General features: G+C 43.6%; 1 protein-coding gene across 19 annotated transcripts in view; it reads left to right on the top strand.

The window, feature by feature from the left end:
- Window positions 1-24,700, top strand: part of CD44 (CD44 molecule (Indian blood group)) — an 87,763-nt gene extending 63,063 nt beyond the window's left edge. For 7 of the 19 annotated variants that reach the window (XM_027072893.2, XM_027072894.2, XM_027072891.2 and 4 more), the window contains 8 exons: window positions 2,889-3,017; window positions 5,973-6,074; window positions 7,836-7,934; window positions 8,813-9,019; window positions 11,793-11,858; window positions 15,541-15,612; window positions 17,908-17,986; window positions 24,352-24,700. In XM_027072893.2, coding sequence (XP_026928694.2) covers window positions 2,889-3,017; window positions 5,973-6,074; window positions 7,836-7,934; window positions 8,813-9,019; window positions 11,793-11,858; window positions 15,541-15,612; window positions 17,908-17,986; window positions 24,352-24,556 — 959 coding nt within the window. In that variant the 3' untranslated portion in view covers window positions 24,557-24,700. The remainder of the gene's footprint in view (window positions 1-2,888; window positions 3,018-5,972; window positions 6,075-7,835; window positions 7,935-8,812; window positions 9,020-11,792; window positions 11,859-15,540; window positions 15,613-17,907; window positions 17,987-24,351) is intronic. The other 12 variants (XM_027072899.2, XM_027072905.2, XM_027072889.2 and 9 more) reach the window with 11 other exon arrangements.
- Window positions 24,701-25,161: the final 461 nt, after the last annotated feature.

The raw sequence follows: 25,161 nt of genomic DNA, 5'->3' as shown, positions 1-25,161 counted from the left end.
ACTTCTAGAAGAGAGTCAACCTTTGTATTTTATGATGGAAATCCTATGCTCTGCTAATCCGTGTGTTGAAAACAGCAGGGGTTACTGGGTATTTAAAGGATCATTATGTTTATAAAGACAGTGCTAGAGTAGTGTGTGTGTGTGCGCGCGCGCATGCGTGCGTGCGTGTCCGTATGTGTGCACACAGGCGTACATTTTGCTTTTTCTTTCTTTTCTAAAGCATTTTGAATGGGCGGTTTGTGTTTGGGTTGATGTTCCCTTCCCATTTTTTGTAATTACACTCCATGGTTTTCCTAACTTCATTATTTGTCAGGAGGTAGTGATTTAGTCAGTGGGAGGTAAAACCGAACACTTGGGGCGTCTTTTTTCCTCCCTCAGGATAACGAGTTAACCCCAGGAATGTTTTGGCCAACGCAAAGGTAAAATGAGGACACAAGCTTTAGTTTTTTAAAGGTTTTTCTTATTATCAAATCATACATATCATTTTCTAAAATTATGAAATACAACCAGTCTTGCCGGTTGCCAAATATACTTTGGCTTGGCGAGTTTATAGACTCTCATTTTCTTGAGGAATGAAACATTTGCTATTCGTTGCTATACATGAAAATGACAGTGGCTTTGGCACCCTGATACGTTTTATTCCATTCATTTTATTCTTTTTAAAACTGAACAATTACAACACTGAGAGGTTGGCATTTTTACCCTGTCACACATTGTTTATATAATGCCAAACACTGGCTAGAATAGTTTTCTTTCATTGACTTACTTTTGGTAAAAAGCAATTTTGGCAATCTTAGATGCCACGTAGACATAACGTCGTAACGTGCCGGTGCAGCAGCACCCAGTCATTGTTAACATCTTTTGTGCTGGCAAATCTGCTCCTGGTGCATTTCCAGGGCATGTGATAGTGAGTTATGTGACCACCATTTGAGAGGTCCTCCCCTTAGGCTGATCTTGTCATCAGCTGGTATATAATATATTCCTCCCTCCAAAATCACTGCAGCAAAGAGGTTAATTCTTTGAACACACGGTTCTCTCCAAGGATATGTGAGGCTGTGGACAACAGTAAATTAAGAATCATACTGGGAATTCATGGACTGTGGTCTAGTCCTGACCTGGTGCAAATCTGGCTATAGGATTTTGAGCAAGACTACTTTGGGTCTTAGTTTTCCTATCTGAAAAATTGAAGGATTGCACCGTTGATTTCTTTTTTTTTTTTAATATAATTTATCGTGAAATTGGCTTCCATACAACACCCAGTGCTCATTGATTCAGTACCCCTTCCAGAATATGAGCGCTCTCACTCCTTGCTGCTTCCCTTTTCTATCTTTTCTCCCATGTGTATGTGGCCTGAAAGTAGAAAGCTGTGTGTTGGTAAGGAAACTGAACAATAAAGGCTCACAACTGACATCTTCTCACAGCCCAGGAAATCCCTAGTCGTACAATGGAAGAAACAGCTACCCAGAAAAAGCAGTGGGTTGAGAGCGGATGGCATGGGGCATATCCCCAATCATCCAAAAGAAGACTCTCATTCAACAACAGGGACAGCTGGTAATGGCTTGTTTAATAAGCAAACTTGGGTGGAAGTTTCCTTGTGGGTTAAATGCTGAGCGCTGAGGACACGGAACAGAAAGACATTGAAGGAATTGTCACAAGATGTTAAGATTCTTTAGTAAATTATGATGTGGTCAACACAGAGCCAATCCTTAGATGCTCATAACAAATCACCGAAGGAGTGGATATAGCGTACAAAGGAGACATAGAGAATATGCCCTTTTTTATATCACTTTCAGATCCAGTTTGGGGCATCCCCGAGTGAGATTGGAGCAGAGACTCTGATCTTATCAAATGCTCCCTTTTGTTTTGTAAAGGAATCTACAACGTGGCTTTTTGAAACACTGGGCATGTCAGAAAGCCCTTGGTCTGAACCCCAGTGTCGGAAGAAATGGAGCCAGATGGTTTGAGGAAAATACCTGTCTGATGTCATTTAGCACTTTTGTCATGTCTATCTGGAGCTTTCTCTTTGAATTTGCAGTGCTTTTTTCTGAGCTTTACCAAAAACGCACCTTCTCTAGTCCAGAATTGTGGGATCGTGGAAAGCGGGCTCGAGTCGTGTCGTCATCTCTAAGTGATGCCAGATAACTTGACTCCACAGGCTCCTATGCACGATTCTTCGTGTGGCAGAAACATGGAATGCCAGTGTGTGAAAGCCTCTGAGTGCATACCTCGCTGAGCCGTGGATTCAGTGACTGGCTATGGCATGTGGTTGTTGCTAAGGGGCCACTGTTGTACTCTTCTCTACCCATATATCTCCACTGGCTCAGAATGAAGCAGTGGCATGTGCTGAATTCTTATGTGTCGCTTGTGCTGTGGATCCCATTGTTAGAAGGTAACGCTTCTAACGGGTTCCATTCATGCTTTTGAGATGAATGGCATTTACTTTCATGTTTATCTTGTGGGTGGCTGTTACCTGATTCCTTCTCTAAATCCCTACCAGCCTAATGTGCATTTCACCGGGATGCGGTTGTCTTGGAATGACATCATGTGCTTAGACTTCCTCCTTTAGGGGATGGGGGCAACAGGGCATGTGGTTCAAGAACTACTTCTTCGTCTTTGCTTGATGTCTGTAAGTCATCCTGTATTCCCTGCAGGAGTCATTAATGATTTTGCGCCGTCTAGTTCACCTGCTGACTGCTGAGTACATGAACATGAACAAACCCATACCTGCCAAAACATTCTGTGCTTACACAACTTCTTTGCCCTCTATACCAGGAAGATGAGTTCATTGTCTTGTCTAGAGACTAAAGTCTTTTTAAAATTATCAGTGTATCCCTGGCCCAATGTCAACTAACACTTTGACAATTGCTTGAACTACATGGTCACAACAGCCCCGGCCCCTGACAGCCATCCAGACCAAAGAATGACAACGCAGAGTCAAGAGGACAGCTCCTGGACTTACTTCTTCGACCCAATCTCACATCCAATGGGACGAGGTCATCAAACAGAAAGATGGATGGGTAATAGCCTCTGAGCTTTTTTATATATATTTTATGTTTTTGAAAGCCACCAAATGGCTATTTAACTAGAAATGTGCCCTTGATTTTAAAACAGTCTACTTCCTAAGGAACTTGAAGTTGCTTCAAAAGTTAGGTTTCTATGTGGGAGTGATATGCACATTCATCTGAATGGGAATTCCTGGGCTGAGACTGAAGAATTCAGACAGAGGGGGTCAAAGATCCTAAGAGGGTGAGAGTGGAGGTTATTTTCTCTGAAGAAGGAGCAGTCTCAACATTTGTTTTCCATTTCCTTTTAAGTGCAGTGTTCTAAAAAGAGTGAAGTGATTGAATTCAGTGACTATTTTCCTTGTAGACCCAAAGATGTAACTTGTCTTTGGTAGAGAAATCTTAGAGGTCAAAAATTGGTGAGTACTCGTTTCAAAAAAGTAACTAAAAAGTTCAGAAAACTTTCTTATTCATTCTTGCCACATTTAGAGAGAAATACGGTACCCAGTGACTTAGGCTTTAGACCACTCTTGGCTCTCAATAAATGTTTACAAATTTAATAAGTAGGCAACTTTTAGACAGGATGGAATCCTGTAGGTAAATTAAAAAATACCATTTTTTATTTACCTATAAGTGGTTAAAAACAGAAATGAGAGAGAGAGAGAGAGAGTAAAAAAGATACGAATTGCAGTTCTGCAAGAATGGAAGACTATGATTTTATTTGACCAATTTTTATATTCAAAAAGAATTCTTTCTTTATCAGAACAGATGACAGCTTTCCTGAGAGAATCACTTGGCTGCAGGTGGTATCCCTTTTTTCTCAGTCATTACTAAGCTGAATATTCCATGTTCCTTACCATACCCATGAGTTGAGCTACTCAATTTTTTAAAAATTATTCAGTAAGGTATCTTGATCTCAGGGATGTAACATTCCGAAAAGAGAGATAGACAGGAAGACTCAATAAAGGAATGTGAATTTTTGGTCATAGCATGGAATATATTATCTGGATCCAAACTGCCAAAGGCATACATAACACAAACTATTGAAATGGGGACTAAGAACATGACGATGATGTCTCTTGATATTGAGTTGAACAAAATTATCTCTAAAATGAATTCCACAGTCTCCATGGCTTCATTTCTTTAAAACATCCTATACTGTACCCAAATATTAACACTCAGATATCCCTTAAGCTATAATTATATTACATTTCTGCTGATGTGCAATGCAATATAGATACCCAGTGATGCCTGGGTCCGTGCTCTTAAAGAACTTAAAATTTAGCTAGGGAAGGAAAACATTTGTCACCAAAATATATCTAACAAGACTAGACAATAAGCAAATAGATGCCAAATGAATGTTGCCAACAATAAACACAAAAATCCAGAGGACCCTCTAGAGAGTGTCAGAGAAAGGTAGATTAGACTTAGTTTTTCAAAGATGGAAAAACATGGATAGGCAGAGAAAGGAAGTCAGGGAAAGTTGTTTGTTTTGTTTTGTTTTGTTTTGTTTTGTTTTGTTTTTTAGGAAGGATACTCATGTAAGGAGAAACATAAAGAAGGGAAAACCAAGGAATGAGTTTCTCAGAGTTACTGGGTCCATTTGTCATAAGGGAAGATGAGTTTGAATGGCTAGGTTGTGGCCGTTGGGTTGAGTGGGTCAAGGCTACATGCAAACCCAGCACACATATTTATGCACGTGGCAGCTGGAGGCTCTGGTCTATCCACGGTGGGAACCAAGCCAGTAAAGCAGCTTCAGAATCAATTACCCACTGATGAATAGAAAGAAAGTCCATTGAGTTAGACATGCAAAGGGCAATACAATTGGCTTCAACCATAGAACGGTGCGATACATCTTGAACAATGCCACTGTAGAAGGGGAAGACGATGAACAAGTGTGTCTAGAGACTTTCAACAGACAGGACTCTTTCTGGGAAAATATCCATTTGGGATTTCAATTTGGGTTAGCTTGTCTTTCCTCTTTTTGGAGACCTGGGATAGTACAGTTAGCCACGTCTTGTCCTACAAAGATCTTGATTCTCTTTTCTTGTAGTAAAGGCCGCAGGGTGAATGTGAAGGCCCAGTATTCCAGTGTTTCCCACTGGAGTCATCTGGACCTGGTCAAATCTCTCCAGATGCAGCGGTGTGGGGGTACTTTGAGCCGGAGAGCCAGCAACAGTGATGGTGCTTGTGGGTCGATTGGTGACTCTTTCACTTAGGACTTACCATTTCAGCAGCACTTTGCAACGATTACTAGAAACGGGATATATCAATATGTCGGTGACATTTCTGTACCACTCAACGTTGTACATGTTAAGTGCCAAGGACACCTCATACTTGTGTTTATGGGGAGAATGATTCACTGACATGTGCTTCTTTTTTCTTGCCCCTGAATACCTCCTGTGGCCTTCATGGAGGTAGTATTGGATGATAATTTTATGTGTTATATGCCTATTCACTTTGTGGTGCAAAAGAGGGCCAAAAGAGGGAAGAGGGCTGTAAGAAAAAAACAAAACAACAACAACAAGCTTTTGACCCAAGTGAGGGAGATGTGATAAAATGGTGTCGGAACCAGTGCATTTTGTCTTTTCTGTACAATCCAGATCACGTGGATCTATAAGGAAGACAATGTGTAGGGAACGGGACCAGTCACACGTGGGTTATGTTTCTGCCTTTTTGCGAGGCTTGGGAGGCACATCGTGTTCTCATTTAGAGCCCTGCCAGACCCAGCAAAAGCAAACAAAAATTGTACCTTTCATACACTCAGTCTTTAAGTGAAAGCCACCTGCTTCTTACGATTTTCTTCTGAAGAAGCAATCGTTTGTCCCAGTTCTGCAGGCATCAATCAGTATGAACGTTTTTTCCTTCTTGTCCAGGTTTGAATATAAAAATAGTTTGTCTGTAGACCCTAAACCACCCTCAGGAGGTGGGTTAGTAAATCAGGCAATAACACCGATTTAATTCCCTCAGATATGGACTCCAGCCATAGTACAACACTTCAACCTTCTGCAGATCCAAACACACATTCGGTGGAAGAGTTGGACAGGACAGGACCTCTTTCCGTGACGACTCGTAAGGACATAACAGCCCCTTTATTGGCCTGTGATCCTGCTTCAGCTCTGGCCCACAATGGCCTGGATACAGAGCTTGGTGATACAATGATGCAGTTAGTGCTATGTGGCTTGGCTCAGCCCAGACGATAAAAGGGTCTCCATTGCCGATATTTTCCTGGTGGGTTCTTTAAATCTGATTTTTCCTTCATTCTTGGTGATTTCCCTACTCAACGGCCTTATCTTAAGGAAAATAAAAAGGTTGGGGGATTCCACTCAAGTTGATTTTCTTTCTCTAAATGGTTATGCCAGTGACACCCAAGACCACGGCTAGGACGGTGGTTTCTCTATGTTTCAACCATGTCCTTTGGTTCCCATCTTTCCTCCAGTCAAGGCAGGAGAGGGGTAGGGTTGCTTTCATAGCTGCGAAAAGATCATTTGGGCCTGGCTAATCAGAGAGAGTAGGGAAATCACCACAGCCCACAGAAGAGGGGCAAGGCATGTTGTTGACAATTAACAAAGGTGACAGGGCCTGGGAACAGAAGAGGAATGTTTGCCAGGACCTCTTCCTACTGCTAAACATCCGGTAGAAGCAATGCTAAACTCCTCAGGAGCCTTAATTTCCACTATATGGACAAGGCTATCTTAGAGATCAGCCTGAAATCATTCGCAGTTTCTTCACAGAATATGAAAGAAATCCAGAATTAAGAAACTCATTTCACTGCTTGCTACACATAATGGAGAGAGTCCTTTTAGGCAAAGGAAAACATCAGCAAGCGTGTGCTGATCACCAAGAACGTATGTAGCACAGTGTTACGTATCAGAGGAGATAGAGATAAACCTAAGAATGGGCCCCTTCAACGGAGGGTCTTGTATTTCCACTTTATGGCCCCTATGTCTTGTATTCCGATACTGGGATTGGGATTTGGGTGAATGTCTTTCTCCTGGTTGTGATATGTGCTTGGTGGTGGACGTGGCTTATGGATGTAGTTTATGGAATGCCTGCACCTGTAACTCAGAGGTCAGTACCTTTCCTAGAAGGACCCAAAAGAAATCAACTCAAAACAGTCCCAAGTGATTTCAGATATGGGCAATGGTTCAACCTCAAATTGATATATGTCAGTGAAGGTCCTGTGTTTGCCCAGGCAAGCGTTTCCTGGCATTTTAGTGCAGTGATGAGAATCCTCATTCACGGGCGAGATCAAAAACCTAATAATAGATGAAAAATGGTAACTTTAATTTAATATTCTTGAGAAGGTACTGAAGTATTTCTTTGTGTAAATTTGATCCGAGTTACTCGAGCAGGTTATTCTAGATTCTAGAACTTCTTCCTTTTTTTGTCATTAGGGGTAGACTACCTGCCGCTGTTGTATTTATCTCCCTACAGTTGTGCTTCTTGACCCGCAGCTAGGTACTCTTGATCATTTATAGGAGCACTGGAATTCAACCATTCCTTTTCCCCTGTCTCTATGTTCTCTGGTTTTCCCGAGTGACTTGGGCCAGGATGTTCCAGGGTGGACAAAGTCTTGGTTCAGGCTTCACCTTGTCACTTTGCCTTTGTTGATGACACTGAAAAAGAAGTTCTTAGGAGCCAGTTAAGAGACAAAACAGAATTCCGTTACACATTCCTGTCAATCAGAAGAGAGTGGCGTGCACAAACTACAGTATTCCTATGCACCTACCCATCGGACACTGCGATAGTTAGACCCCTCCTGTCAGCAGATAACAGAGGATGTGTTTCACGGCTCCAAATTAATGCTGGATTCATCCCTCCTTGAAACAGAACAGAGTAATACTCAGAGCTTCTCTACATCACATGGAGACTGGGAAGAAGATAAAGACCATCCAGTGACTTCTACTCCAACATCTAGCAGCAAGGATGGTAAAGCCCAGTTGGCTCCAGCTCTTGATAAAAATCGATAAATTATGGATGTCTTTGCAGTGTCTTTGGTGGAGGCACATCAGTTGACTGCTGCTATGCTGTCACTTCTGATCAGAAGGTGTGGCTGGTGATGGCTCTTTGATTTTTCTGCTTTGTAGACCTCTTAGAAGCTACTGTCTGTACATTGAGTGCAAACCGTATTTCTTTCTTAGTCTTAAAGGTCAGGCTTCTTAAGCTGTGGAATTAGTGGTGTGGTCTTAAAATAACATATTGCTTATATATGGTTTGCAATCGGTGTAAAGGTCTGAATGCTGTCACTTTCTATTTCCCTTTCGTTGATAACATTATTTTGCCGTTCATCATCTGGACATAAATCCATGGTGCTGGCGACTGAGGAGCAGTGCCCTTATGGCAAAGGAAAGAATAATCAAAGCGTCGGGTCTTTGAAACCTTGCATTTGCTACTCCATTTGTGGGCAGCATGATTTTACTTTTCAGTTCAGTGATGTGTTTTTTCCACTTCACCCGTGGTGGGTCTAATTGAGTAAGAACTCAAGATTATCTAGTCCCTGAATTGACTTGAAGGGCCACGGTTAGTTGTAGTGGCATAAACCTAACTTCGATCATCCGGGCAGGTGTTGCAACAAATGCCCCTTCTGGGTATGGGGATCACCGAAATCTCTTCCATAGATGTCCAGGTGATGCCAACTGCAAAATATTGCTTCCCTTCGATAGTATAAGGAAGTACACGGTCTTTTGCTCCGTACTCGTGAATAACGAATGGAAAGCTTTTGTAGCATCTGACCATTCTGAAGACAGGCATCTGCTGGGTGGCGGCCTCACAAATGTGGGTTTACCATTGATTCCGCCTCCACACAGATAGGACTGATGGCAAAGGTGGAAGAAGAAGTGGACATTTTCCTGAAGACTCAGCTACTTCAGTGGAAGGTTATACTTCTCGGTCCCCAGCCACAAAGGAACCCAGGACCCTCATCCCAGTGACCCCTGCTAAGACGGGGGTCCCTGAAGTTACTGAAGTTAATATTGCTGGAGATTCCGACTCTAATGTTGATCATTTCTTTTCAGGTAACTTGGTCATTTGTTATCTGGTTTGATTTTTCTACAGAGAGAAACAACGCGTGCTTGAATACTGCGGAGGACATTTTCTGTGTAGGCTGTGATTAGGCTGATTTGTGACATGGGAATGGCTTTTATTACAGGTCATGATTCTAATGCAAATAAAGTCAGATTTAGGTTAGATAAATAATGCTTTTATTTGTCAGAGTAACCTCCATTTATTTTTGTGACTTGGTTGTTATGGTAGAATTTCTTTCTTTCCTCCTAATCTCGTGATATACTAATTTGAACCATACAAAATCAATGTTGTTGTAGGTCCAAGTCGTTAAATATTAGCAATTTCATTTGATTCAACTAAGATATGCTACCTGTTTAGTAAGGGTTTACCCAACATGTGAATAATGTCCATATGCTAATGTCTTTGCTCTGAAATTATTATCTTTACTGGTGATGGATCGGCAAATTTTGCTTTCGGTGACGGGCTTGTAGCCAAACCTACTTATGATTCACACCTCAAACTTCATGAGTTAATCTACTAATTATGAATAGGCACGATTTCTCTTGTTGTAATGGCAAAGAAAGGACTAAAGATGACTTATTCAATTAAGTTGGACCCAGACCCGAAAGGAGCGTGAGACTTCTTTTCTCAAATAACAGTCTCCCCTGCTTCTCCCTCGCTTTGTTCCCCCATTTGCATTAAGAAACTTACACTGAAGAAAAGAGAACTAGAAATACCACCTCTGGTTAACAGACGAGAATTGGAATTGTTCCTCCTTGTGCCCTTCCCACTCAACCATTGAATTATACTAAATATTTGTGATTGAAAAAACATATATATATATGTATATATATACATATACACACACAAATAAATATATAAATTTATTTATTTATAGCAAGATCTTTCTCTCCTTCCCCTCAAAAAGAATAAATCTTATGAGAACCCAATATAGGAAACAGATGGTATCTGTGAGGCTCTGACTGATATGGGGACAGAAGACTCAGAATACCACCTGCTTGGATTCTTTCCTCTGGGCTGCTCACCATAGAGGTTCTGGAAAAACAAAAAACACAACAGTTTTTAAAAATACTGACTTTGGGGATATTGGTATGACAAAGCTCCTTACACCCTTTGGTTCTTTTTTTCACCATGGTTCTGCGCTCAGTTATGAAAACAATCCAAGCAGCACTGTCGGTTTTCTTCCAGAGAAATGAATCTTAGAGCGCTGCCTGGTTTCTCCCGGCAAAATAAGGCCTGTTGGGCAATTGAATGCATTTAAATTTAACATGGCAGTTTTAACGGCAATGGTATCCTAGAAGGGCTAAATAGCCTATTTGTGAGTAAATAAAACTCTTTCTGCAAAATGGATATTCACAGATGCTGAGTCTTTCTGTATTCCGTGGTCAAACAGAGTTTTCATGGTTCTCCATGGATTAAATGATTAGTAAGTGATCTGTCATCCTTGGTTTTCTTCCAAACCACTCAGATACAGCTTATTTCTTCCCATACATTTTTCTCAGTCTTTATGCTTAATATTAAGAACTAAAACATTTGCACTTGTGGTAGTGGTGGCGGTGGTGATGGCGGAGATGATGATGGTGGTGGCATTGGGGCTGCTCGTATTGGCGTTTCAGCGAATGCTATTTTCAGGTATTCTAACCAAGAAATAATAATAATAATGATTTCTCCGTACAATTATACTAGAGATTACAGGTCACCTATTTCTGCCTTCTCAAATCAAAGACATGGTGATGATCAGATTACCTTAATCTTCATAATGGGTGACTACAGCCACTTTATGCAACCATTGTCCCTTTTGTTATTGCTGTTTGTCTTCTTTTTGCTTTGTTGTTGCTTTGCTTTTTTTTTTTTTTTTTTTAAAGATTCCAGTGTAGTGTTGGAAATGTGTGGGGAAGAGGGAGAAGAGCAGGGGTTCCCATATGCTGAATCCAAGATTTGACCTGTGGATCCAGATTGTAGCAACTCAAAATCTTGTTTCAATCTAAAACCTTTTGCTGATGGATGATTGAGGGGATAGAATTATATTAACTCTTGGTGTTGAAAACTACAGATTTCATTTTTGAAAAATATTGGGTTTTTTTGAAACATACTCTAATAACCAGGTCCATATTTTTCACAGGTTAGCTATCTCCTTTCCTTATTCCTTTTTCATTTGTCTTCTGACTTTTTTCTCTAAATAAGCAGTTGAGCTTTCCCTCTGAATCTTTACATAATTCAACACCAGGATCCTTTACTCACCAAAACCATTGTCTATTTCCTGCTTCAGAGAAAGCTCTTTAAATGGCTCATGTTCTGAGCCAGAGAGTACATCCACACCCAGTGATCACGTTTGTGTAATTCAAAGCGTATCATCTTCATTTCAAAAACACAGTATCAGGTTCCAACCTCAGACCTGAGAAGACATCATAATATTTTTGCTAGAGTATTATGGTTATTAGATTTCTATCAAAACCGCACTTCCCGTGGTCATCCTGGATGGTCTGTGCTGTCCCAGTTTCTTTACTGTTGATCAAAGCTCTAGCCTTCTCACCAGGGGGTCAAGCGATGAACAGTAATTAGTACCAATGAAGCCATTCAAGGCTCCTTTGCCATTGCTTTTTGGTGACTCTTAAAAGCCTGAACTTGGTGAGGGGCTGTCCAACAACGCAAAAGTGAGGAAGGGCAGATTCCCTGGTTCCTGGAACGTATCCCCTGTTACTGGAACAGATTCCCTGTAACGGGAACACCCAGTAACGACCCTTTTCTAATTGCTCCTTACAGAAGACCAAGACTCGCCAGTTCACCCCAGTGGGAGGTCCCATACAACTCATGGATCAGAATCAGCTGGTGAGTTTGAGCTGCTTGAGTAATTTACTATTATCATCATTTGAGCCTACTTAATAAAGTATGAGTCAGTGTCTCAAGAAGAGCGGTTCTCAGACTTCCTTATGCATCACTATCACAGAGAGTGCTTATTAAATCACACTGCTGATGAAAATATTATGGTGTTAGCTACAGTACCCTGTGCGGAGGGTTACGCCGAATGCTTTCCACGGGTTTCATCATTTAGTCTTGAAAACAATGCCCTGCGACAATTGTGGTTATCCCAATTTTAATCGTTATGAAATTGAGTCTCAAATCCCTTAAGCAGCATCCTCAGTATATGGAGAAGCTGGGATCAAGCCCAGACCGTTCTTCCTCCAAAACCCACACTCTTATTAATCTGGTGTAGTGCAATGTTAAATTGAGACCCTACTTGTATTCTTCCTGATCCTTCCACACAGAAGACTCTCCTCCGGCGCCATAGTTCTCAAAGTGCAGTCCCCATCCCTGCGGCATCAGCATCACCAGGGAACTTACTAGAAAGACAAATGCTCAGGCTCTACCTCAGACCTGCTGCATCGGGAACCTTAAGGATGCGTAAAGCAGTTAGCGTAACCCCCAGAACAGGGTACCTAGCATTTACTGAGAACGTACTGTGTGCTAGGGACATTGTTCTAAACACTTCACATGTGCTAGGTTGGACCATAGGAAACTGCCCTTTTTTTAGGTCAACAGCCAAAGAGCCACAGATTCGTGTGGTTCAGCTAATATTACCATATTTCATCATCCTACAAACCCTGTGACTTATGTAAGTATTGTTATCATCCCGTGTTACAGACAAGGACACTAAGACCCAGAGAGGGCAAGTACCATGGCTGGGTTGACATGACTGGTGAGTTGAGCGGTGGAGCCAGCTTTCAAGCCCTGGGGGTCTCATAATGCCTCTATAAGCCCGTTCTGGAGAAAGCACTCCGTAATGACCATAATTACGGCCAGGCGTGTATGATTAAGTGGATACACATTTGCCGTGACTCAGATCCCACCCATGGAAACATTACTCCAGGCAACAGAAGTCTGACATGAGGCAGGTTTACCTGTGACCGAAAATGGTGGGGCCACTGAGAGGTTGTGTGTCCCTGGTATCGTCAGTCCAGGTGATCCATGAAAACCAGGTAAATCCATATGAACCACGGTCTGTCCTTCACGCCTAAGTCGGGGCCACGGTTGCCTCCAGGCCTAAAGGTTCACACACTTAAAGCAGATATGAAGGTGGGTATTTACATGGTGCCTTGGTAATAAGCTTTTATGTAAGAGCACAGGATATAGGGGTTCATTAGAAATGTTTCTAAAATAAAGACAGAAGTCGCAAGGTCTCTAGGTTCCGTGGTTGGGGCATTTAGCAAATTAGCCTTTTTACGTTTCCTTTAAGTTTCCTTCTTAGTAAAAAGGGGACCAGGATACCTGCCTCAGTTACCTCCCAGAGTTCTCGTGAAGAACGTGAGGTATCAGGAAAGTGACAAAATCTTGGAAATGATAGGGAGTTATTATTAAAACACATGCACTCTAAAATTAAGAGGCCCCAGTTACTCCAAGTGTGGTCCTTGGACCAGCCATTGGGACATCAACCTAGGAGCTGGCTGGAAATGCAGAATCCCCAGCCATCCCAGGCCTGCTGCGTCATGGTCTGCGTTTTAACCAGACCTCCCCCCATACTGGGTGTGCACTGAAGTTTGAGAAGCTCTGTCCTGGACTGTTCTTCTCACAGTTGAGGCCAGTTGAATGATCTGTGTGCACACGTCTCAGGTTAGCTCTCATCTCCAAATTACAGTGTCAAGTGTCCCTCTTTGCAGAACTGGCTTTCCTAGCTAGCCCTACCCCGGCTGGGTTTGCAGACCTCTAGGGTGCAAGGTGAGGCCTGCTGCATCTCGTCCATCTTCTTTGGCTTTTGCTTGAAGTGAGAATCAGGTGGGCGGGAGCGGTCTCTTTTGTTTGATTCCTGCACCGGTGTCTATTGTTCAAGTAGGAGGTTTCATCTTGTTGCACACACACCCCGATCTTTCCTTGCTGGGAGCGCTTTTTTTGAAAACCGAAATCAAGAGATTAAGATCCATTAGTGGCCTCCTTTTCAAATATCAAAGGCTGCTGTGAGTCCGAGAAAGACCAGTGAGAGCATCTGCACCACTTAGATGGTTTTCAAGCCCAAAGATCTCCAGGGTGCATGGCCCACATCCAGTCACCTGCACAGGTGAAAACCTGCCAGTGACCAAGGACTCTGGGAGGCGGCCGGAAAAAGCACCTTGGACTCCTTCTCAAGTTTGTAAAGTAAGAGGCCACTCTCAAAGTGACATGAGGTATGTTGAATGGCCAGAAGTCTAGTCAGAATTTGTTTTGTTCCATTTCAAGGTTAAAAAAAACAGGAGATTGTATAAACAGGAGTCGGCTGCTCTAAAATAACCACCAACATCGAGATTTCACTGTCCACTCTGCACAGTCTAAAGTTTGACTGTCCTTGGAAATCTTCATGTACTTCAAGCCTGGCCATCTTCATGCGTTGCTTAGCCAAACAGACTGCCCTGATTACTTTTTTGTCTTCCCTCGGTGGACTTTTAGAATTTTGCAGTGGGTTCCCCGTTGGTAGGGGGAAATAGTTCATTTTCGTGGGATGTTTGCAAATTTTGTTCTGAAGCAGTGGAGGAGGCATAAAAACCACAAGCAAAAAAAAAAAAAAAAAAAACCAAAGCATTAACTCAGGTGAGTCTCTTCACAGATGTCTTAGAAGTTTCCTTTAAAACATGATGACTCCCTCATTTTGATGAGCCTCCCGTTCGGACTTGTGGATGCTTTGTCTTGCAACACTCCCTTCCAGTTTGAGCTGTTTTGTTTGTTTCCTTGTCGTGTTTTGTAGTGGTAGAAAATATTCATTCTTCTGAAAAGGCATGTTCCAATAACATAATAGCGGGGACTCTACTAGGGTGATTTTTTTCTAGACAGAAAGGGTCACTACCCCCTAAACCCTTATTTTTTTAATATTTATGCTTGTGTCCAGGAAGACACTCACTGCAATTGTTAGATATGCTTCGGAGTTTCTGGAGCATATGAATCCTCTAGGGATCTTGTTAAGATGAAGATTCTAGTTCAGTAGGGGTGAGGCCTGCGATTCTGTATTCCTAGCAAGCTCCCACATGGGACACCTCCACAGCTGGTCCAGGGACCCCACTTTGAGTAGCAAGGTCCTGAATCAGAACGGAGCTGCTTCACACAATTCCCATCTTTGCGTCCTTCTTTAAACCTCTGTAAATGACGGTGAAGTGGATTTTATTCTCATCCCCCATTCTCCGAATGAGAAAACTGAGACTTGGAGAGGGTAGCTTGACTCAGCAGACGTTGCTGGCAAGAGGTGGAGGCAGGACTCGAACCCAGGACTGCCCTGCCCTGGAGCCCAAGCTCTGAAACACTGTGCCGCACCACTGGTGAGAATTCTCCTGTTCTTGATGAAAATAACGCTTCCAGACCTCAGCCTTAACCAAACCAACTTTTCTGGGGAGATGTCTTTCGTGTAACACTTTATAAATGTCTATGGCTTGAATCTATAAATAGCTGCGCAGTGAGCAGATCTTAGAGAGGTCGGCCCTGTGTACTGCTCTGTAAGGAGCTCGTGGTCACGCATTCCAAACTTGGGTTGAGAGGTGTTGTTTCTTCCTCTCAGGACACACAAGTGGAAGTCAAGAAGGTGGGGCGAACACGACCTCCGGTCCTACGCGGAAACCTCAAATTCCAGGTAAGTTTCAATCTGTGAAGCCAAAAAAAAAAGGGGGGGAAGGACTAAAACACATTCTTGGGGCACCTGGGTGGCGCAGTCAGCCGAGCGTCCAGCTCTAGATTTCTGCTAGGTCATGATCCCAGGGTCGTAGGATCGAGCCCCGAGGGCTCCACGCTTAGCATAAGCCTAAGGTTCTCTCTTCTCTCTCTCCCTCTGACCTTCCCTCACTCACATGTGCACTCTGTCTCTCTAAAAAAAAAAAAAAAAAGAAAAGCATATTCTTCGCAAGGGTGAACGAGAGCACTTGGTAGGAAAGAATGAAACTCTCTTTTCTCTGGGACCCGTAGATTGAATGAGCTAACATTCAGACCTGTTCCTGGCCTATCCCAAAGAAGTGACACGTTAGTTACTAATGCTTCCTTCCCAAATGACTGACTCTATGGACTTTATGCCGTATCCAGGTCCTTCCTATCCCCGCCCAGTTTCCCCTTAATTTCTGGGTTTGGGGTGAAGCGTGCGACTTTCCTCTCACACTGCAGACGGTGAGGAGATGTAAAGGCCGTGTGTGTGGAGTGGAGTGAAAACATTCTTCTGATCCCCAAACTGCTTTTTCTCGAGGGACAGCCTTTACTGATCCAGACAGAAGAAAGTGTCTAAATGAGTCACATTGCGGGGTGAGGAGGCTGGGACCCCTGGCTCTCCTGACCATCAAGATTTAAGGCACTTGAGGCAAATTCTCGATCTGATTGACTTGGGCTCAAAACCGAGCATTTGGTGGGGTGGGGGTGGGGGGATTACAAAGAAGGAACGGTTTTCCTAGGGTTGTAAATTCTCTTTTTAACCTTCCCCTGTTCAGAGGCCTCCAAGCTGAGCCTCCCTCGGGGGAAGGGGAGAATGTAGGAATCACTTCATCCCCCTGCCTCGGCTTGCCAGAGCCCTCTCTCTGAGCTGGGAGAGGAGCAAATGGAGAGACGCGGCGGGCTGCTGGGGATGTGGGGGTGGCGGACGTGCAATTTGCAATATTCTTCCCTGCTCTAACGAGGGTGAATGTGAGGCATCTCAGAGGAAAGACCAGAGAAAAGAACAGAAATGGTATCTCCTGTTGGCCTCCCCACCTCCTGACTCCACCTCCCTCCCCAAAGTCACCTAACCAGATGGAGGTCCAGCAGAGGCAGTCCTGCCCTGGACATGGGAGGAAAACCAAGACTCTCAAAGACGAATGGATGACCTATGACTTTGCACTCTTCTTGGTGCTTGAGCTCTAGCTCATTGCACAGACACACAACCCACTTGGCAAGGGAATTGATTCAAGTTGTCAAGTCATGTTTTTATCCCATTAAAGCTTGATTTTAAGACCTGTATATAACACGTTAGTGGTCCACAAGTAATACATGGTTACTGGAGACATTTTAGAAAATTCACACCAAAGGACAAAAATATAAATCATTTCTTATCTACCTCACCACCCAGAAATATGGTTACCATTTTCATAGACGTCCCTCCCATCATTTAAAAATGTAATTTCTATACAAAAATGTAATTACATCATGCATGCTGTGTAGTAAGTCACCACTCCCAACTGGTTGCTCGTTACGTTTCCAACGTCATTAAATATCCTTCTCCTGTTATCAGAGCCCATACTATAGTGAGTATACCCTAATTTATGTAACTGATCCCTTACTATTATTTTAGGTCATTTTCAACTTCCACTAGTATAAATAACACAGCAGTGAACATCTTCATAACTAATTCTGAGGTGCTGTAAATTCCCGGAAGTGTAACTGTTGGCTCGAAAGTATGCACATTTGGAAGGATGAGTTTTGCCTAATGACCACCACCCCGCCCTGTTGAATGTGCATAAGTTCAGACCTCTGCAGGAGTGTCCTTTATCTATCCACTAAGTACATGGTCCCCTTTTGTGTTTCTTCATAAAACGTAAGGTTCTTATATAGGAGAAGAATGTTCCTTTCAAGGGAAACATAAATGTCCTTTAGTCCGCTTAATAATATTGCACCAAAAGCTTTTACAAGTTTCTGCAGGTGATTCTCTGATTTTCTGGAGACACGCCTCTTCTGGAGGAACTTGAAAATTCTGACTGGTGATAAGAGTTTAAAACAAGAGGCCTGTTGGGCAGACGCCTATAGCAGAATTGTTCTAGTATTATCTGCCAGTTGGCGAGGCCGTTTGGCCAGACTCAACCTGTGGTGCTGAGTGTAGTTCTTGTTTGGACCAGGTCAATTTATAAAGTGCATTTTTGTTTTTATAAAGTGTCTTTCCCAAGCTCACAGGTGTCTTTTGGTTCACTCTCACCAGAATGGCTCATCATCTTGGCCTCCCTCCTGGCCTTGGCTTTGATTCTTGCCGTCTGCATTGCTGTCAATAGTCGAAGAAGGTAAGGGGATGCACCTTGGGGCCTTTGCTTTGAAAGGACGTCACTTAAATGTGGGCTTTGCGTGCTTGCTATTCAGAGTGTAGCCCCTGGAACCAGTGGCCTCGACACTCTGGGATCTTGCTAGAAATGCAGAAGCTGGGGCCCCACCCAGATGTCTTGTGTCAGAATCTGTGTCTTGACAAGATTCCAGGGATTTGGGTGCAGTTCAAGAAGCCCTGCTTTTGCACATTCTTTAGATAAAACAGACACTGTGATTATTTGGAACATCACTTTTAAACAGTGTGGAATCTTTGGAGGTTCTTAATTTTTCAGGGTTGAACCCTTGGAGATTCCATCTGATGAAAGTTATAAAATATCTCACTGGGAAGGCATAGGAGTATGTACTCATTCACTGATTAATTAAACAATATTTAGTAAATGCATCCATATTGCAGAAATTGGTATATAAAGATCTAGGAATTGGTCATCTTCTTTAGTCTGTCTAAAGCCCACAGAACCTTCTAGAACCCTTACCTAAAATAGGCATCGGATTTCTTTGGGTTTCTTACTGTCTTCATTCGTTGTTGTTTGTAACGATACCGTTTTCTCTTTTCTGGGAACTATAGTTGAAAGGATTTGGGTTATTGCTTAGGAAGAGCTCCCCAACAGTCTATGAAATGATGAAGAATTTTCCTTAAAAAAAGTCTGAATAAAGACTGTCAAACAGCATCTGGGCCGTTTGTATAGCCTCAAAGATCCCTCTGTCTCCCTGCCTCAACCAAGGCCTATCATGCTGGAAGTTATTTAAATAATACATATACCTGATTTAGCTGTGACCAGGCTCAAGAGGTAACACCACCTAAAGTGAAATGAATGAAAATAGTCATTCTGGCAACAGAGGACATGAATTTTGACAGGGTACATAGTATTCTATAAGTATAAGTCTAAATTTCCTGCTCAAAATGCTCTAAAGATGCATTATTTTCCCCTGAGCATATGTAGAGGAACATTAAACCTTCTGTAAATGTCCCTTGAGTTTGCTTCTTATACGGTATAAGAATCTTATTTCCAAGTAGGGCTACCTTTATTGTGTCACTAGATCATCTAACAGGCCAGAAAATGCCCCTAGCTTGGGGAGAAGATCTGGAGAAAATGCTAGAATGTTTCTTGTTGGCTTTTGTAAAGCAACAAACAGCTAATTCTATTCCCATGCAGTATCTCTCTCTGAGGAAATCAAATAATGTCACTTTACCCTGGTACAAGTTCATAAAAGTGCTGTATTAAAGTCGATAACTGTTGCTCTCTGTACCTTTGAGAGAATAATAAAAAAATTACTCATGATAGCCAATTGTATAAGAAACAAACACTAGGAAAAGAAATCCGAAAGACCTCCTAGAAGCCTCTCCTGACTAAATGGAAAGAGATTTTGTTTGCTGAATTTGAATAATGTGACTTGAGGGAGCCCTTACAAAGAGTCTTTATACTCTCCCTCAGCCTTCTTGTTTTCTCTTAGATTACTTTTGCTCAATTAAAGATGAATTTCCCATTGTTGAAAATGCGTCCTTTTGTTCCAGGGCCTAGACTGTACCCCTTCTGCTCACATATACACATATACAGCTTTGCTCATGTCGCCATAGAAACGCTGGCCCCAGATGCCGTCCATGTGGGAAATTCTTCAGAGAAACATCTCAGCTGTCTCTGAGAGCAGCTGGAGCCCGTACAGAGGGGCTGGTTAGCTCATACGTCACTCCCCATCATGTCAGCTGCAAAAAGGGGCCTCACGGCTGCCCTCCCCCTGTCCCAAGACCAGTAGTCACCCTAGCAACAGGCAAACAGGGACACGCGGGATCCGGCACAGCGAGTATCTCACCGGGAAAGTAGCTGCTTGGACGCCGTAAATTACTATGTCCTGATTAGATAATCTAAACCAGATTTGCCATACAGCTAAGAGGGTGGTTAACGGCTGCACGGGCCCCTTAATGTGCACTGCGTAAAGCCGCAAGCCCATTCCTAATCCTCTTAAAAGGCTGGGGCCTTTCTGCTTTGAACGTTACGTTTGAGAGAGATCCAGAATCCTATTTTCATCAAAGAAAGTTCGGTGGAAAGTAAAGACCTGTGACAGGCTTCCGTGTATTTAGCAGACATCTTTCGAGTAGCTCCTCTGACTCCGTGCTGGCGAGGAAGAAGAGAAGACTAAAAGTGGAAAGGGTGCCGTCTCGTCCCAGAGAACCTTAAGGTTTAGCGGCAGTGTTGACTTATTGGATCTGAGTCAGCTGATTGAGAACATACTGTGTGCCAGGCACTGGTGTATGAATTTTGGTTAAAAGACGGAAGCGGAAAAGCAGTTCGTGACGTTGGCCTGCCAGGGTTGACCGCAGGCCTCCACGACGAAGCGATCTGTGAGTCACGCCTGCTAAAGATGCCGATTTCGGGGTCCTATTATTTCAAGCTTTTCCCACCTCCACGTCCTCTTTCCTTGCCGTTGCTCATGTAACCAGACTCCTTGAATTTCAGCTTTCCAATGGAAATCCTACTTCATTCCATTTCCTTAAGAGCAAACGGTTGTGTTAGGAGTCAGTTGGGTTGGTAGATAGCGGATGGGGCCCAACAGAAGTTAGGTGTCTTTCCCCTAAAGAATTGATTTGTCGTGTATAAAGAGGAGAAAAAAAAATGAGAGGACCTTATGAGACAAGGTCTCACAAAACAGAAATGATTCAAGGATGTTTGTCTACTGACTGTGCAGGAAAGGCCTTCACCAGCTGTCTGCGTCAGGGGAATAATCATCTTTTGTGTAAACAGCCATCTGCCCTCTGCTTAGTAGGTCCCCTCTAGAAAGCTCCATGGTTTAGAAACGCCTTCCTTCTCTCAAGCTACGGGCAAGCTCATTGCAGTGTGTGTCCATCCAATCTCATCCTGTCCTCTGTAACAAAGCTGTGCACTAGAACTTCAGTAGTGATGGAAATGTTCTACATCTGCCCTAACTCACGACCACCAACCACTTGTGGCTCCTACGCCCTTGACGTGTGGCTAGTTTGACTGAAGAGATGAATTTTTAACTTTGTTTACTCTTAATTGGTTTTGCATTTCAATAGCCGCGTGTGGCTAGTGGCCACCATACCGAATGGCACAGCTCTAACACAATGCAAAACAAATCTCTAAATATCTTTAAGGTTTCTCAGGTGGAAGAGACCTAAGAGCAGGGGTGAAGCTACTCCCCTGTAATCTTTCAGGATACATTCCTCCATGCCCTAAATGTGTGCTACCTGGTTTCCCACCCCACCCTCTCCTGGTAAGGCCCCAGTATGTCCACCCTCTCCTGGTAAGGCCCCAGTATGGCTCCTTCCGTATCTCGTGGTCACTGTTTGCTCAGCGGATCGATGCCTGAGATTTAAGGAGAAAGAAGATGAAGAGGGATGCGATTCTGTAGAGATCTCTGACCTTTGGAGTCAGAAAATCTAAGTTGCAGATACTCTGTTTCCTGCCGTAACTAGTCGTGTAGCCTCGGACGGTACCCTTGACTTCTTGGACTCGTCTCTGGTTTTACATAATGAAGAGGTTGGGCCGGGTGACCTCTGAAGTCTCCTCAGCTCTAGTGTTCTTTCTGAAATAACGAAGAAGAATGAAAAAATTAGAGCTTGTCTTTTTAAAGTACTTATTAATGCTTCTGAGTTGGTGAACCGTGAAGATTTTGAGAGCGTGGTGCTCTCAGAGAGGCATAGACTCTCCCGCCCTTTCCCATACCTCGTCCTGTGCACCTCTCTCATTGGCCGCTTCTGAGTTCTATCCTCTTGTGATAAACTGGTGATGTAGTAAGTTTTAAAAAAAGGACTTATTGATGCCTAGAGCCCCGGGTATTGGACTAGTTATTTATGAGAAGCATCCTGTCCTCCTGGAAGAACCCAGATAACAGAGACACATAAATCCAAAGGGACATGGGGGGCAGGACAGACCCAAGCACAATATTTCTGCGCCCTACAGGTCCAGTGTTACCCACTTTTAAAATCAGCTTTGTTTAGTGGCGCCTGGGTGGCTCAGTCGGGTGAGCATCCAACTTCAGCTCAAGTCATGATCTCACAGTTCATGAGTTTGAGTCCCACATCAGGCTCTGTGCTGCCAGTAGAAAGCCTGCTTTGGAGTCTATGTCCCCTGCTCTGCCCCTCCCCAGTTCGTTCTCGCTCTCTCGCTCTCTCTCTCTCTCATACACACACACACACACACACACAAATAAACATAAAAAATAAATAAATAAAATCAGCTTTGTTTAGACTACATAATATGAAACCCAAACTCCTGCCTGTGCACCATTTTTTACAATTATTAATCACTTTCCTACAATATTTCATTCAACTTGGAAATCACCCATTAGGTCAGCAAATGGGATTTGGTTTAATGAGACACCTTCCCTCCAAAGAACACCTGAGGTACCATTTGAGAATTTAAAATAATGCAAGCAGAGTTCCACCTTCAGCCTTCTGGGCCGTCTTCACAGTAAATATAGTGACCAGGTGGAGGCAGCCAGAAGAAACAGGCAAGACCCAAATTCACATGGCTCTGGTTATATGAACAGCGACAGCCAGTGCTTCTCAAAAATTTCCTGTGTTCCAGATTCTGTCCTAAGTGCTTATCCGAGGCCTTGGCTTTGTCACCCCATTTAGTAAGAGCAACAAATAATAGCAATAATGGACTCATGTGTCAGTGCTGGGCTTTGTTTCAAGGGCCTTCCACAATCCTATGAGATTGGTACTCTTAATAGCCCGATGTTACTGTTAAGAAAACTGAGGCTCAGAGAGGTTAAATGAGCTGTCCCAGGTCACACAGCAATAAGGTCTCAAAATCAAGTCCCTACCCTTGTCTATGTGGACCGCACAAGGCGCAGCCCCACAGATTTGCTCCAAAGTCCAAGCAACCCTCCCTCCGCCCCTCATCAAGCATGCATCGTGCCAGAGGAGACAGGATCTACCTCCTGTTGAGGAGGTATAATTTCTATTTCCCCAAATAAGAGATTAAAGTTTATGGCCTTGGCAGTTCTAGAGGGAATGGCCCATGGTCATGAATAATAGACGCTTTGTCTCTACAACTCCAAACATCCAGCGGCAAAGTGAACAATTCCGACTTCATACTGTTTCCAAATCTCCAGATGGTTGGCAGCATGAATAGAGCTGGGCAGAGCCCAGGCTTCTGGTCATAAAGGCGTAGATTTGAATATTGACTCTGTCTGACTAGCTATGTGACCTCAGGCTAGTTATTAAACGTCCCCGGACCTCAGTTTCCACTGCTGTGTGACTAGAATAACAGCTGCATTGCGGGATTGTGGTGAGGATTTCATGAAATTACATGTAAACCGCCTGGCATTCAGGAGGTGTCCAATAAATGCTAGCCCATTTCGCCTCTTGCCGGCCCCACTTGTAGTTGTGAGGCTCTGCAACTTGGCTTCTGTCAAGCAATCTGACTTCTAGATGTGCGGCAGGGATCCTGTTACAGGAAAGAGGAAGTATTGCATCAGGCTGGGCGGGGGAGGCAATGCTACAACGCCACGACCCGGGGACACGATCAAGGTCATGCTCTTCCATAGAAGACCTCCTTGCATTCGAATCTTAAGTAATGTGACTGAGAACCCTGACAGCAACGGTGAACAGCTTGCCTCATATAGTTAAACCTGTGTCCAGGGTTATGGGAAGTTACCCAGTGTTAACCAGTGAAAATCAATACGGCCTTCCCCTTGTAGAAAAATGTTGCATTTTTCTCAGTCCGTGCAGTAAGAACCCTGGTAAGCAGTGTCGCCGGGGAGAGGAAGTAATGGACTTGGTTGAATACCCAAATCAGAATGATGTGTAGTCATCATGTTTGTGGTGCATCGAAGTCTGCAGAAGTTGCTGAAGTGCCTAAAAAAAGGCAAATGTTGCCATCGCGTAGGAGGGGGAAGGAGAATTAGAGGAGTCAGACACAGAAGGGCCAGAATCGCGATTCTTCTGTGGCGGAATAACTGGGGCAAGTTAGTGCGTTTTCTGAGCCTAAGGAGCTCTTCACTTGCAATAGGGGAACAATGCAAGCACTTGCTTCCCAGAGCTGTGACCGTGGATTCTCAAACTCAGGGGTGCATCAGACTCCCTGGCGGGCTTATTAAACCACAGACGTTAAACCCACTCCTGGAGTTCTCGGATTCAGTGCATCCGGGGTCGGGATGAGCATTTGCATTCCTAACAAGCTCCCAGGGGACCCTTTTGCTGCTGGCTTGGGGACTTGCTTTGAGAAGCACGGGACGGTTAAGAGTCAGTAAGACGAAACCTACTGTGACCGTCGAAAATTGTCGTGATGGTGATAGTGGTGACAACAACGATGGTGGTGTGTGTCATAGCACCTTCTCACGTGATTTTTTAAATTACTAGGTGTGGGCAGAAGAAAAAGCTGGTAATCAACAACGGTAATGGAGCGGTGGAGGAGAGAAAGGCAAGTGGACTCAACGGAGAGGCCAGCAAGTCTCAGGAGATGGTGCACTTGGTGAACAAGGAGTCCTCAGTGACCTGCGATCAGTATATGACAGCCGATGAGACGCGGAACCTGCAGAATGTGGACATGAAGATTGGGGTGTAGCGCCTACACCGTGGTGACCTGGGAAAGAAATGGCCGTTGGAGACACAACCAATTCGAGGAGCTGGGACACTTCACAGATGCAATGTGCTACTGATTGTTTCATTGGGGGATATTTTTTTTAGTATAAAATTTTCTACTCCTTTTTGTTTTTGTGTTTTTTTTTTTTAAGTCAGGTCCAATTTATAAAAACAGCATTGCTTTCTGAAATGAGGGCCAAATTAATAAGCCACAAAAATTTAACTGTTCCAGTTCCCACCTAGAAGCCTCCATCCCCTAGGATATGCTATGCATGGCTTCTAACAAAAGCCACCAATACATCTTTCTGATCCCCAGCCTTCCCTCCATTCCCCCACCTAGGCAACAGCCACCTGCCAGGGACATCCCACAGGACTAAGAGGGATTTGTCCCTGGGAGGAAATTTGGATGGGCCCTTATCCCCTCTCCTGCAGCCCGTTCCCTGGGAATTTCTTTCCAGCGGGGTAGGGGGTCAGAATGTACTGGTTACACATCCCCTTCTGCAGACCTGGAAATTTTTCAGATGCTTCTGGGGAAATACCCAAAAGGTGAAGCTATTTATCTGCAGGAAGCTATTTATCTGTGTTTTT

The sequence above is a fragment of the Acinonyx jubatus genome, chromosome D1 (genome assembly GCF_027475565.1).
Source record: "Acinonyx jubatus isolate Ajub_Pintada_27869175 chromosome D1, VMU_Ajub_asm_v1.0, whole genome shotgun sequence".
Lineage (NCBI taxonomy): Eukaryota > Metazoa > Chordata > Mammalia > Carnivora > Felidae > Acinonyx > Acinonyx jubatus.
The sequence above is the reverse complement of the archived record's forward strand: the minus strand, read 5'-3'. Positions and strand labels throughout refer to the sequence as shown.